General features: G+C 55.5%; 1 protein-coding gene across 6 annotated transcripts in view; it reads right to left on the minus strand.

The window, feature by feature from the left end:
- LOC107111292 (excitatory amino acid transporter 1-like) overlaps positions 1 to 12,328 on the minus strand; it is a 33,946-nt gene that overhangs the window by 20,135 nt on the left and 1,483 nt on the right. For 3 of the 6 annotated variants that reach the window (XM_015412246.1, XM_015412243.1, XM_015412247.1), the window contains exons 1-3: positions 11,737 to 12,060; positions 5,037 to 5,297; positions 2,038 to 2,175 (exon numbers count right to left, since the gene is read on the minus strand). In XM_015412246.1, coding sequence (XP_015267732.1) covers positions 2,038 to 2,175; positions 5,037 to 5,297; positions 11,737 to 11,740 — 403 coding nt within the window. In that variant the 5' untranslated portion in view covers positions 11,741 to 12,060. Of the gene's footprint in view, positions 1 to 2,037; positions 2,176 to 5,036; positions 5,298 to 8,178; positions 8,271 to 11,736; positions 12,061 to 12,328 lie in introns of those variants that run through there. The other 3 variants (XM_015412244.1, XM_015412248.1, XM_015412245.1) reach the window with 2 other exon arrangements.

Below are 12,328 nucleotides of genomic sequence, written 5' to 3' on the forward strand. Positions count from 1 at the left end.
CCCCATGCAAGTCCTTGTGGGTCCCCCCCTTTAATTTGATAACCCTGTCATGTCTCCCTTTAGCTCTTTTTTTTTTTTTGCAGACCCAGAACTCCCAGAGACTTTTCAGCCCGTCCTCCTAGGAAAGGTGCTCTAACTCGCTAATCCTCCTGGCTGCCTGCTTTTCGACTTCTTCCTGTCCCACAATATTCTTTTTGAGAAACAGCAACCAAAAAACGGCACACGGTATTTCAAATGAGGCTGCACCGCTACTTTATACGAGGGAAATACAATATTGGCCATTTTATTTTTCAGTTGCTTTCTTTAAAAAACCAAGAATGGAGTTTTTCACTGCTGCTACACACTGGGTGCGTTCAGACGGGGGATTTGCAACGGAATAGGTGCCGGTTGGAATCGGTGTACTTACCGGTGTTCACATGGCGAACAGCTGCCTTCCGTCCCTAACTGTTGCAAAGAGCTTTACACCGTTGTATTCTGCCACTAGGTCCCCAAGTGGTGGTATCCTGAGTACAACGGTTGTAATCGCTTTACCCCCGTCTGATCGCTCTTCAACGTTGCAGAGCCACTTCCGTTTGGAAGCCTGAGGCTTCCGATTTTCACCCACCATTTTTTTTAAAGGTCGGCGATATGCGCTTGAGCGAAGCTTCGCCCTGGCGTTTGTTTAAAAAAAGAGAGAAAAGGGCCTTAGTTTATCGTTTCGTAGGCGTCCGGGACCTCAGGAAGGCTACTTTGCTCTTTAAACATTAAAGCTAAGTCCTTACCTTTAAAGTTTAAATGTAAGACGGGGGGTTTTGCGCATGCGCGAAGATCGCCATTCTGTCGATGGCTGCCTATGCGCATGCGGAAACCAAGTAAAAAAAACCAAACAAACCGCCGACACCCACTGTGTGTGGATGGGCGTATTGCAATGGGATCCGCAGTCAGGAGGTGAGTGTGATTGCGTTTCAGCCGGCATAAACTGCACCGGTTCCAACCGGTACAGTTTATGCTGGCTGAAACGCCCCGTCTGAACGCACCCACTAAGTCACCACTCTCATAGAGCTTTCCACTCCAACCCCCAAGATCTCTCCAGTCTCTGTCTCAGCTAGTTCAAAGCCCATCTGCATATATTTCAAGTTAGAGGGGTTTTTTGTACTAACGTGCACTGCCTAACACTTGTCAACGCTGAACTTCATTTGCCATGTTGCTGCCCACTAGCACAATTTACAGAAGAAGAAGAAGAGTTAGATTTATACTCCAACCTTCACTCAGAGTGGCTTACAATCTCCTTCCCTTCCCCTTCCCACAACAAACACCCAGTGAGACAGGTGAGGCTGAGAGAGCTCTGAGAAAACTGCTCTTGAGAGAACAGCTCTGAGAGAACTGTGACTGACCCAATGGCACCCAGCTGGCTGCATGTGGAGGAGGAGTGGGGAATCAAACCTGGTTCTCCAGATTAGAGTCCACTGCTCTTCACCACTACACCAAAGTGGCTCTCAGAGAGTCTTCAAGAGCTCTTCGCAGCCAGCCTTGGTTTTCACCATCTTGAATCATTTGGTATCATCTGCAAATTACATTGCTAACACCCCAATTCCAAATCATTTTTGGACAGACTGAACAGCTCTGGTCCCCGATACCGATCCTTGTGGGACCCCACTGCTCACTTCCCCTCCACTGTGGGAGCTGCCCATTGATTCCTACTCTCTGCTTCCTGTCGTTTAACCAATTTAAGCAATTTTTAATCCATAAGAGGAGCCGTCCTCTTATCCCACGACTGCTAAGCTTACTCAGGAGTCTTTGGTACCTTGTCTAAATCCTTCTACAAGTACAAGGATATCATGTCTATTGGATCACCCTTATCCACATGCCTGTTCACTCCAAAACGTCAGTGAGGCAGGACTTCCCTTTACAAAAGCCATGCAGAGGTAAACGGCCCCCTGGACTAGAAGGCTCCTAACAACCCTGCAGCCTCCGCCTGCTGCCAGGATACCCGTCAAGCCCTGGTTGGTCCCTCCCGCCCATGGCAGCCCCGCCCTGCCCTGCCCACAAGCAGCTGACCTGTGATGAGGCTGGACACGATGAGCGGCAGGACCAGCATCTGCAGCATCCGCATGAGCAGCTCCCCGGGGAAGGAGAAGTACTTGACCTGGCGGTAGGTCATTTTGTAGGGCCGCAGGGCCATGGCCAGCGTGATCCCTGCAGGGCAGGATGGGAAGCCGCAGGTCAGGCGTGACGGGTGGTGGTGGACAGGATCTCCCCCCTCCTTCAGCTCTGCGTCAACAAAACCACCTCCCCTTGCGAGCCCAGCCTGCAAAGCCGTTGCCTCTCATGTGTGGCAAGCAGAGTACGACCCTCAGCCTGGCTACCCCGGTTCTGATCTGGCCACAGCTCTCTGGGTCTCGGGCAGAGAAAGGCCATTCCCAGCAAACCCACAGCTGGAGAGAGCCCCTCCTGTCCCCAACACCAGAGATCCTTTAACTTGACAAGTCATGGCTCAATCCTGGATGCAAAGAGGGGCCTATCCCAGTTGGGCTACCCGAGATCTTTCCCCTTCGATCTTCACGCAAGGAAGGCACCGCCCCACTGAGCTTCTGGGCACACTGGGAACAGAGGCTGTGACAGACTTGGGGCAGGGCGCTCTCTCCTCGTTAGGCACAGGAAACCCTACTGGGGGAGGAGGAAGAAGAAGAAGAACCACCTTCGGTCCGTTAGGATGGTGGATGGAGTGACTATTTCATGGCGGGGGATCCATTCAAGCCGCAGAGCTTGAATGGTCCGGGAAACGTGTCACTGGCCAGGACCCAAAGAAGCCCACTTGACTCTATCCACGAGCCCAGCATCACTTGGCAAACGGCTTTTGGGAATGGGGTGTGCATGCATGCATGCCAGAATCAGAGCTGGACAAGTGAGGGCCCACAAGACTTGCGAGAGAGGGAATCCAACCCACCCACCATTTCTTGATGGGCCCAGGATGGCTCCCCGGCTCCCCTGCGGCCCCCATGGGGCCCAGCACGGCTCTCAGGCTGCCTCACTGCCACCGGGCCTGCTGTGGCTCCAGGGCTCCACCACACGGAAGGAAGGAAGGAAGGAAGGAAGGAAGGAAGGAAGGAAGGAAGGAAGGAAGGAAGGAAGGAAGGAAGGAAGGAAGGAAGGAAGGAAGGAAGGAAGGAAGGAAGGAAGGAAGGAAGGAAGGAAGGAAGGAGCATTCTCTGTGCTTGCTCAGAGAATGCTGTTTTATTGGGGGGGATTTAAATCTCCCAATGTTGTGGGTTTTTTAAAGATTTCAGGTTTTTCCTGCAAATTTGGGGCCGTCACCCAATTTTGCAGAAAAATCTGTTTAGTCCAAGTCTGGCCCCGATCCGCAGATTTAGATATCTGCAGATGGGGGCCACACTTGGGAAACAGGAGGCACCCCCAGAAAGGACATCAACTCTCTAGAGCAATAAACTCAAATCCCACCAAATGTTTTCAAGTGACAACATCTGCTTACAAAGCATATGAGAGATGGGATTTGGGTTTTTTGTTTGTTTGTTTGGTTTAAGTTTTGCAGAACAGATGGGGAAGGGCGCAACGGCAGCCCTCTCTGCATTGAGCTCCAGACAGTTTCCAAGCCCGATCCAGCAGCCACCCCAGCTCCCAGGGCCTCGGCCTTTCCCTGCTTTCTTTCTTTGGGGTTTTGAAATTGGACAGCTCAAGTGCTGCCTTTCTGGTCTGTTCTTGATCAGCATTCTATCCAAGTCCGAGCCAAGGCACCCCGTGACCATTTTAATCCCCGGTGGCGTTTCTCAAGCAGCCAGCTTTTCCCGCACTGTGCACAGGGTTGAGCAATCCCAAAGTCTCCCAGGGCGGATTAGGGCGGCCAAGGCAGATCTTGAGCATGCGCTTGGGGGAGAGCCAGTCCACAGGTTAACCCCAGCTTCACTCCTCCTGTCCCCTGCCCGATATTCCCCGTCCCGAATCCTTTGCCTCAGCATGACAGGATGTGCTGGGGCGAGGAACGGCCCACCCACCGCTCAAGGACTTCCAGGGCTGGGCTGCCAGCCAGTGATAAAGCACTCCCGTCAACTGTCAGCTATCCGCCCGACAAGCAGCCGCATGTCTGACAGGCAACCGGCCAGTGCGGTAGGAACAGATCCAGCAACTGCCACGGAAAGAAATCCTTTGGACACGCTTGTTTTGGTTGGAGCTGCACTGCTCAAAAACCCCCAAGTGGGGGCTGGGGCAGAGGGGAGGGGCCCGCTTCAGCCTGTAAAGCTCTGCGCAGTGGAGAAGACGACGGGAGTCTGAGGTGCCACATCGACACTTCCCGGCCACCCAATTCAGCCCGCAAGCCAGCGGACGCACAAAGCAATAACAGAGATGAAGGTGCCCCAAGCACGTGCAGAGTGCGTAACTTATTGCTTATTTCTAGTCTGCTACCTTGAACATGGGGAAGGTGAAGCCCGAGCTACGTCTAGGACTACTGGGTGGGAGCAAGTCAGAGGAGCCCACTCCCTGCAGAAACTCAGTCCCCCTTGGGGGGGGGGGGTCAACAGTGGGAGGGCTTCTAATGTCCTGGCCCCACTGGTGGACCTCCTGATGGCATCTGGTATTTCTGGCCACTGTGTGATACAGAGTGTTGGGCTGGATGGGCCTTATGTTCTCTTATGTTCTTTTCTGACACCTGCTGCCTTGGCGGAAGCTCTCCAGAGTCCCAGTGCCAAAGGGAACAAGGGACAACCTCGCAGAGAGGAGAAGGTTATGAGGGCTGAGAAGCGGCACATGGCGGCTCCTCCTCCTGGGCCCAGAAAAACAAGCCTGGAATGTCTGCTCCTGCCAGCCAGGGCCAGGGCATCGGGCAAGCGCCTGCAAAGAGGAGCGGCCCCTCAGCAGCCTGACCAAGTAGGTCAAGGGGCTGTGATTACAGCCAGACCCATCCCGACAAAAGCCTCCCTTGGCAAAGCTGGATTTCCTCTGCATGATGGATGGGAGAGGCTCCCAGCCACAGATCTATCCACAACATCCCTTCAAGCACGACCCTGCCCCCCCCCCCAGTCCGGAGCCCCACGAGGCCGTACCCAACAAAACAGAGGAGATGGTGAGCAGAACGAAAAGGTGTCTCTGGAAGAAGATCTTGACGCTCTCCCTGGTGACGGCGTACATCTGCTTTCGGGCTCGGGCAGCTCGCTTTTCCCAGGCATGGCGGAAGCGCTGTCCCCGTCCCCCCGTCCCAAGGCGCTTGGAGGACTCCTCGTTCAAGAAGAGGCTGTTGACGTGGCTTTGTCGTTCGCCCATCATCGGGCTCAGCGCCTCGGCCAGGAGGCTGGGCTCCCGAGAAGCTACACAGGAAGAAGCGGAAGAAAGGGCAAGGAGGTCAGAGGGATGGCGACCTTGACCCTGGCCCCAGCCAGTGGAATTACGGAGGCTGATTACGGAGCCGATCCAGGACACCGCGTGACCCAGAGCACAAGGAAGGTGTTGTGCTTGGAGGAGCCCTGGGTGCCAGACCTAAAGCCAGCTAAGCGGCAACTCTCCCGGGTGGCCCCAGGGCAGGGGTGGCCAAACTTCCTTAACGCAAGAGCCACATAGAACAAACGTCAGATATCTGAGAGCCTCAAGACATGAGCAAATATAACCCACACATCTTTATTAGGAAATATGCAGATTTGCTTTTTTATTAACATTAAAGGAGACTGCCAAGAATAAAAATGCAAAAGGGGTAAAAGCAGATGTTGATAATGATATTTCTTCATTTGCTAATTATATTTATTTGTCTAAGAGAGAAAGAGAGAGAGAGAGGTGGAAAGAAAGAATGAAAGAGGTGGAAAGAAAGAGAGAAATAAAGAAAGCAAATAGATGAGAGAGGAAGAAAGGGAGAAAAAGAGAAAAAGAGAAAGGTGGAAAGAAAGCAAATAGATGAGAGAGGAAAGAGGAAGGAAGGGAGAAAAAGAGAAAAAGAGAAAGGTGGAAAGAAAGCAAATAGATGAGAGAGGAAAGAGGGAAAGGTGGAATGAAAGCAATGTTAACTTTTAATGTGTTCTCCAGTCCCACGCCGCCACATCAGCTGGCATGGCTTGGAGAATGAATTTAAAGAGACAAATGCCTTTTCCAAGCCAGCTGGTGGGGGGGGGGGCTTTGAGAATGCATGTAAAGTTAAAGTTGCTTCCTTTCTCTGCTCCCCCCCCCACCTCAAGCCTACCCAGGGAGGGGAACACTGGCTGGGGAAGGGAAGACCGGTCAGGGAGACATGCCTCCCCTTTGCTTCCCCAGCTGCCCTGCCGGGAGCCGCACAATATGTGTGAAAGAGCCGCATGTGGCTCCCGAGCCACAGTTTGGCCACCCTTGCCCCAGGGCAAGAAAGGGAACTAAATCACAACAGGAATGTGCCATTTCTTCCCCAGGGGGGGCAGCCGAACGCACCTAGGAACCAAACCCTCAAGGTCTCCTTGTGTGTGCATGTCAAGTGCCGTCCACTCACAGCCAACTTATGGTGACTCCTCATGGGATTTGCAAGGCAGGAGACAAACAAGAGGTGGTCTGCCCTGGCCTGCCTCTGTGCAGCAGCCCTGGACTGCCTTGGGGGTCTCCCATCTCTGACGAGACTGGACTCATAAGGTCCCCTTGCCCAACTTCAGAGCAGGAACATAGTCTCCTCTGACTGGCAGAAGCAAGTTTTATCTAAGGTCTGAGATTCTATTAACTGGTGATACTGAGGGCTGAGCAGGGACCACTCTGGGAAGAATACTAGCCCACTGACTTGGGGTCCTTTGGAGGGTGCTAGCATCGTGCCAAGTCCCCAGACAGGCTGATACAATTCCCCTCCCCACCAAAACCTGAGAAGATAGCCGTCAACACCCAGGAACTTTTAATGAAATCTTTGGAGCACCAGGGACAGAGCAGCGGCCACTGGCAGCACATCAGGACTCAACTGTTTGCCCCACCATGAACCCTTTTTCAGCAGAAATCTCTACGAGGCTGCTCCAACCCCTGAGGAAAGGGCACCCCTTGTGCTGTCTGCCAGGCAAGAAATCGTGTGGTCTCTACACCAGCCTGGCAGTTACAGAATCCCAAACTGATCAGACCAGCAAGTCCACTAAACACAGCTCCATCTGCACGGTTCAACAAGCTCAGCAGGGCAGCCCTGGTAGTCTCTGGTAAAGGTAAAGTTCAAGGTTCCCTTGCTCGAAAGCCAGTCGAATCCGACTCTAGGGTTGCGGTGCTCATCTCCGCTTCAAAGCCGAAGAGCCAGCGCTGTCCGAAGACATTTCCGTGGTCATGTGGCCGGCATGACTAAACGCCAAGGCGCACGGAACGCTGTTCCCTTCCCACCGAAGTGATACCTATTTATCTACTTGCAATTTCTTGCTTTCGAACTGCTAGGTTGCCAGGAGCTGGAACTAGAGACGGGAGCTCACTCCGTCATGCAGCAACCCGGGTCTCGAACTGCTGAACTACTGACCTTCCACAGCCTGCAGTTCAGCGTCTTAACCACTTGAGCCTCCGCAGCTCCTTAGTCTCTGGTACCAAAAAGTAAGAGAGACGCCCAGGGGCACCTGAAGGACTGGCAAAAGCCTCATTCAGTGTGAGCTCCAGGGACAGGGCTCAGCTCTTTGGGAGCTGTAAAGAAAGAAACTGCCACAACGAAGTGGGCACTGACTCCCAGAAGCTCACACGAAAATAGGCGTTTGCCAGCCTTTCAGATTCCCCTGGACTGGCCTTCCTTCTTTTTTTTTGCTGCCACAGACTGACCTGGCTGCTCCTGTCCAAAGCGTTCCAGCTCCAGCATCTTTCCCACCAGTCCAAGGAAGAGAAAATCACCACTGACTACTATGACAAGAAGGTGTTTCCCCCGCCCCTCCTCCCCAGCTGGAAGAAACAGCCGTTTCCCATTTAATTCTCGATCAGGGCAACATGCCAGGGGGAAGACTGCCTCAGGAGGTTGGGGGGGGGGAACATCCTGGCATGTCCTCCTGCCACCCAGCTGGGGCTGCCATCAGCACCTTTTCCTCCTAAAGCAAAGGAAGGGTTGTTTGGTTCTGCCCCCACCCACAAGCCCCAGGGAGGGGAAGCAAAGGGGGAGGTCAGGCCGGAGCACCCGAGGACACACCCCTGCTGGCACGGGCCAAGAGCCCTACAGATGCTGCGCAGGCACGTTGGCTGCCTAGAGGAAGCAGCCACCCTCTCGCCGGAGACCCCAGCCCGGATGCCAAAGGGACCCACCTGGAGGAGCAGCCGGGTTGTGCCACCCTCTGTGATCCGGAGGGCAGGTCTCCTTCCTGCCTTCTGTGCTACACAGCAGGAGGAGATCCTACTTAAAGGTGCGGTGCAGGAGGAGGTGGGGAAGGAGGAGGAGATGCCCAGGCTGGGACTCCGGGCACCTGCCAGCATCCGAGCAAGAGTTAACCCACGCAGTGCCAGCAGCACAGCTGCGGGGAGGAGGGGAGGGCTATCCAGACATCCCTTCCCTGGCTCCCACATCGAGGAAGAATCTGCCTGCTTCTCTGGCGGCACATTTTTACCCCTCCCTTCCTGCGAGGAGACCAGGGCAGCAGTAGTGGCTCCCCCTAAACCCCCCCTCCCATTTTATCCTTGCAGCCACCACCCTCGGAGGAAGGTTTTCTCCACAAGGCGGCCCAGGCCAAGGGCACCCACCCAGGCAGGGTCTCCCCAGTCCAGGCGCCACCCTGCCCCCACTACACGGCACTCCCCCCCTCCCTCCAGGCGTAGAGGGACCAGTGTTTCCTCTAAGCTGAGTTAGTGTGAGCTAGCTCACAGTTTTTTAGCCTCTGGCTCACACATTTTTGTCTTGGCTCAGGAAAGATGGCTCCAGAGCAAACCAATTTATGCAGGAGCCAAATCGCTTGCTCACAACTTTAATGCCAGTAATTCACAATGTAGAATTTTTGCTCACAACACTCCACAGCTTAGAGGGAGCCTTGAGAGGGACCCTGGTGGCAGAAGAGATGCCCGGTGCCCAAAGGGAGCCTGGTGTTGCCGTCTCCAGTGGAAACGCCTCCTGCCGCCCAGGGCCCTGGAGCGCTGAAAGACCACCACCAGGGCGAGGGGCTCCAGGGGCCAACTAGGCCTCTGGTGGCAACAGGCCCCCACATCTCAGAAGAGCCCCGCCAGAACCGACCAACCAGTTAGCGGAGACAGACTGCCTAGGCACACTGAGGTACCAGTCGGCTGGGCTGCCTTATAGCCCCTGACGCACTCACTCCTTGTGGAGCGGCTTGATCCTCTTTGAAACCCATGGCAAACTGCAAAATGCAAACCACCAGCTCCCCAACAGGCACGTGCATGTGGTCCGCTGAGGAGCCCTGATGCACATGGGACCCAGTGTGGTGCAGAGCCGAGAGTGACGGACTAGAATCCGGACGAGCCAGGTTCAGTTCCTTCGCTCTGCCATGAAAGTGTTGCTTGAGCAGCCACAGACTCTCAGCCTAACCTACCTCACAGGGCTGTTGTGAGGAAAACAGGGAGTACAGGGGAATGATGTGAGCCGCCTTAAGGAAAAAAGGCAGGGTAGTAAGAGCCCTGAACAAATAACGAAATAAGAATGACTGCCTGGGGGCAAGAGACCAGTGATCTTACTGAGTTGTACCACCCGCGCAAGGATCACCTCCCCACCTCCAGCCAGCCAGCCAGAAGCTAGCATCCACCCTGAGGGCTTTTCGCCACAACTGCCCAATTGAACATGCATGTACACCAGCAGTCTATCTTCAAGGGGCCAGTGCCAGGGAAGGGGAAACATTTGACCAATGCTCCCTCTAAGCTGTGGAGTCTTGTGAGCAAAAATTCTACTTTGTGAGCTACCGGCATTAAAGTTCTGAGCGAGAGATTTGGCTACTGCATAAATTAGCTTGCTCTGGAGCCCTCCTTCCTGAGCCAAGACAAAAATGTGTGAGCCGGAGGCTAAAAAACTGTGAACTAGCTCACACTAGCTCAGTTTAGGGGGAACACTGCATTTGACCCTGAAGACAGATCTCCTCTCCCTCTGGAAGACCCCCTGAGCAATTGTCACCGCCAGAAACCCTCCCTGCTCCGCCGTCCTCCTCCCTGAAGCCTCCCCCATTCCTCTTCCCAAGCTGTGCGATGCAGTGCACATGCTGAGAACCGATGCTGATGAAGACTCAGCCCCTGTGCCAAGCAGATGCCCACCTGCCAACCACCATCCCCACTGACATAGTCACATGAGAAGAACTGGAAGGAACCGAAATGCCACGATCCACGTGTGCACGCCCACATGTGAGGCAGGGCCATCAGACGCGTGCAGAGAAAGGCAACCCCGCTCTGCAGCGGAGGCTGAGCCCAGCGTGAGGAAGGAGCTTCCCCAGAGCAAGTCCAGAATCCTCCCGTCAGCGGCTGCCCAGAAGCCCACAAGGCGGGCGGGCAGACAACAGGACACTATTGCAGAAGCCAGGGTAGACTGCCCTGGAACATGGGGTTTCCATGTAGCCGGCACAGACTGATAGCCATTGCTCGAATTTAAAGTCATAGGAGCCAGTGGCCACTGTGGCAGTGAGTTGCATCAGCTGCTTATTTGCTGTGTGAAACACTTCCTTCCTTTTGCCCGTTCTAAGCTGCTGTAGAGCAATTCTTTTCTGGGTTGCCCTTTTCTAAGCCTACCAAACCCTCTTCACTTGCGATGTGCATGCGTAAGACCAGAACTGTAGGTAGTATTCTAACACGGGCGCCACAACGCAGCCTGTTTGACTTAAATTGCTTTGCTGACCATCCCGTGCTGAGTCAGCATTTTCATCCAGCTCTCAACTACAACCCCAAGATATCTTTTGGCCTCCACCTGCAGGTGTGATGATTCCACGCTCCCATGTGCATCAGTTCAACCCAGTGCACACTGAACCTGTTACCACCAGTGTTCCCGCTAAGCTGAGTTAGTGTGAGCCAGCTCACAGTTTTTTAGCCTCTGGCTCACACATTTTTGCCTTAGCTCAGGAAGGGCGGCTCCAGAGCAAGCTAATTTATGCAGTAGCCAAATCGCTTGCTCGCAACTTTTAATGCCAGTAGCTCACAAAGTGGCATTTTTGCTCACACGACTCCACAGCTTAGAGGGAGCATTGACCAGCGTCCGCTCACCCAGTTTGGAGAGATCCTTTGGGAGTTCTTCAGAAGCCACTTTGGTTCTCACCATCCTAAATAAACGTGGCCATCTTACTTCTCCACAGACTTGATCCCAGACTATCTGTGGGCCCGTTGGACAGCACCGGTCCCTAAACATGAAGGCAGTTCCAGGAGGCAGCCTGTGTTGGTCTGCAACAGGAGCACCTGACAGACCTGATCGCAGCTCTTCTTCAACCCGACCCCAGAGGGTAACAGGGCTCGACCCCTATTCTGCCCCCCCCCTCCACAGCCACATTTAAGAAGCCAGCAAATCCAGGCGGCAAAAGAATCGAGCAGAGGTGCCCCGCCCGCGAGGAGAGGGCGTGGGGCCACAGCCCTTGAGGGCGGCACACCCCTGTACTATAGGCGCACCCCTCTGGTGCGCTCCCATCCTGTTTCAGGCGACAAAGGCCTTTAAACGCCCCCCCAAAAAACCCCCACCGTGAAAGGGCTGGGTCAGCCTTCGGGGCTTCCCGTCCTGTCCGTGTGCGCACAGCCACGCGGCTCCCGGCCCTCCTCGCCAAAGCTCAACCCGCCAAGCGCGGCGCTCTCGGACTGGGGGAGGAGGAGGGTCCTCTTAGTGCAGCTGCCCCCCTCCCAGGTTAGACCCGCCTGCAGCCTCCGCCTCGCCCCCCCCCCCGTGCCAAGATGACTCACGCATCCCTGCCCGGGCGGCCCTTGCGGGTGGAAGGAGGGCCGGCAGGCCTGGAAACCAACCGATCGCGCCTGCCTGCCTGCCGTCCCCGCAGCAGCTCCGGGAGGGGGAGCGCGGTGGTGCGTGGGTCTGGGACACGCGCAATCGGCGGCCAGCGCCGCGCCTCCGGTAGGATGGCGGGAGCCGCCTCGCCACTGCCGAAGCGGTTTCCGAGGGGGGAGGAGAATCCAGCCCCGCAAGGGGAGAAGAGCCCTTTGCTCTGGAGGGGTCCTCCTGCTCCTCCCCGCCCCCCCGCAGAGCGTCTCCGCACGCTCCCCGCTGCTGCTTCTCCGAGACGCCAAGAAGAGCCCCCCCGGGGGGGGGGGCGGACCAGGCGCTCCGGAAGCCGCCCTCCGTTTACACCGCCCCCGCCTCGCCCGCCAAGGTTTGCTGCGCGGAGCTGAACCGGGCTGCGGTCTTCGGCCCTCTCCAGGGAACCCCACCGGGCACACCCGCAGGGAATCTAAGGGCAGTGCCTCCCCCCGCCCGCCATTCCCAAAGCGGGGGCATGGGGGGGGGTTTCCTACAACAGGGTGGGCCACATTTGACGGGGGG

Source organism: Gekko japonicus, unplaced genomic scaffold (assembly GCF_001447785.1).
Source record: "Gekko japonicus isolate JY-2015 unplaced genomic scaffold, Gekko_japonicus_V1.1 scaffold2815, whole genome shotgun sequence".
Classification (NCBI taxonomy): Eukaryota; Metazoa; Chordata; class Lepidosauria; order Squamata; family Gekkonidae; genus Gekko; species Gekko japonicus.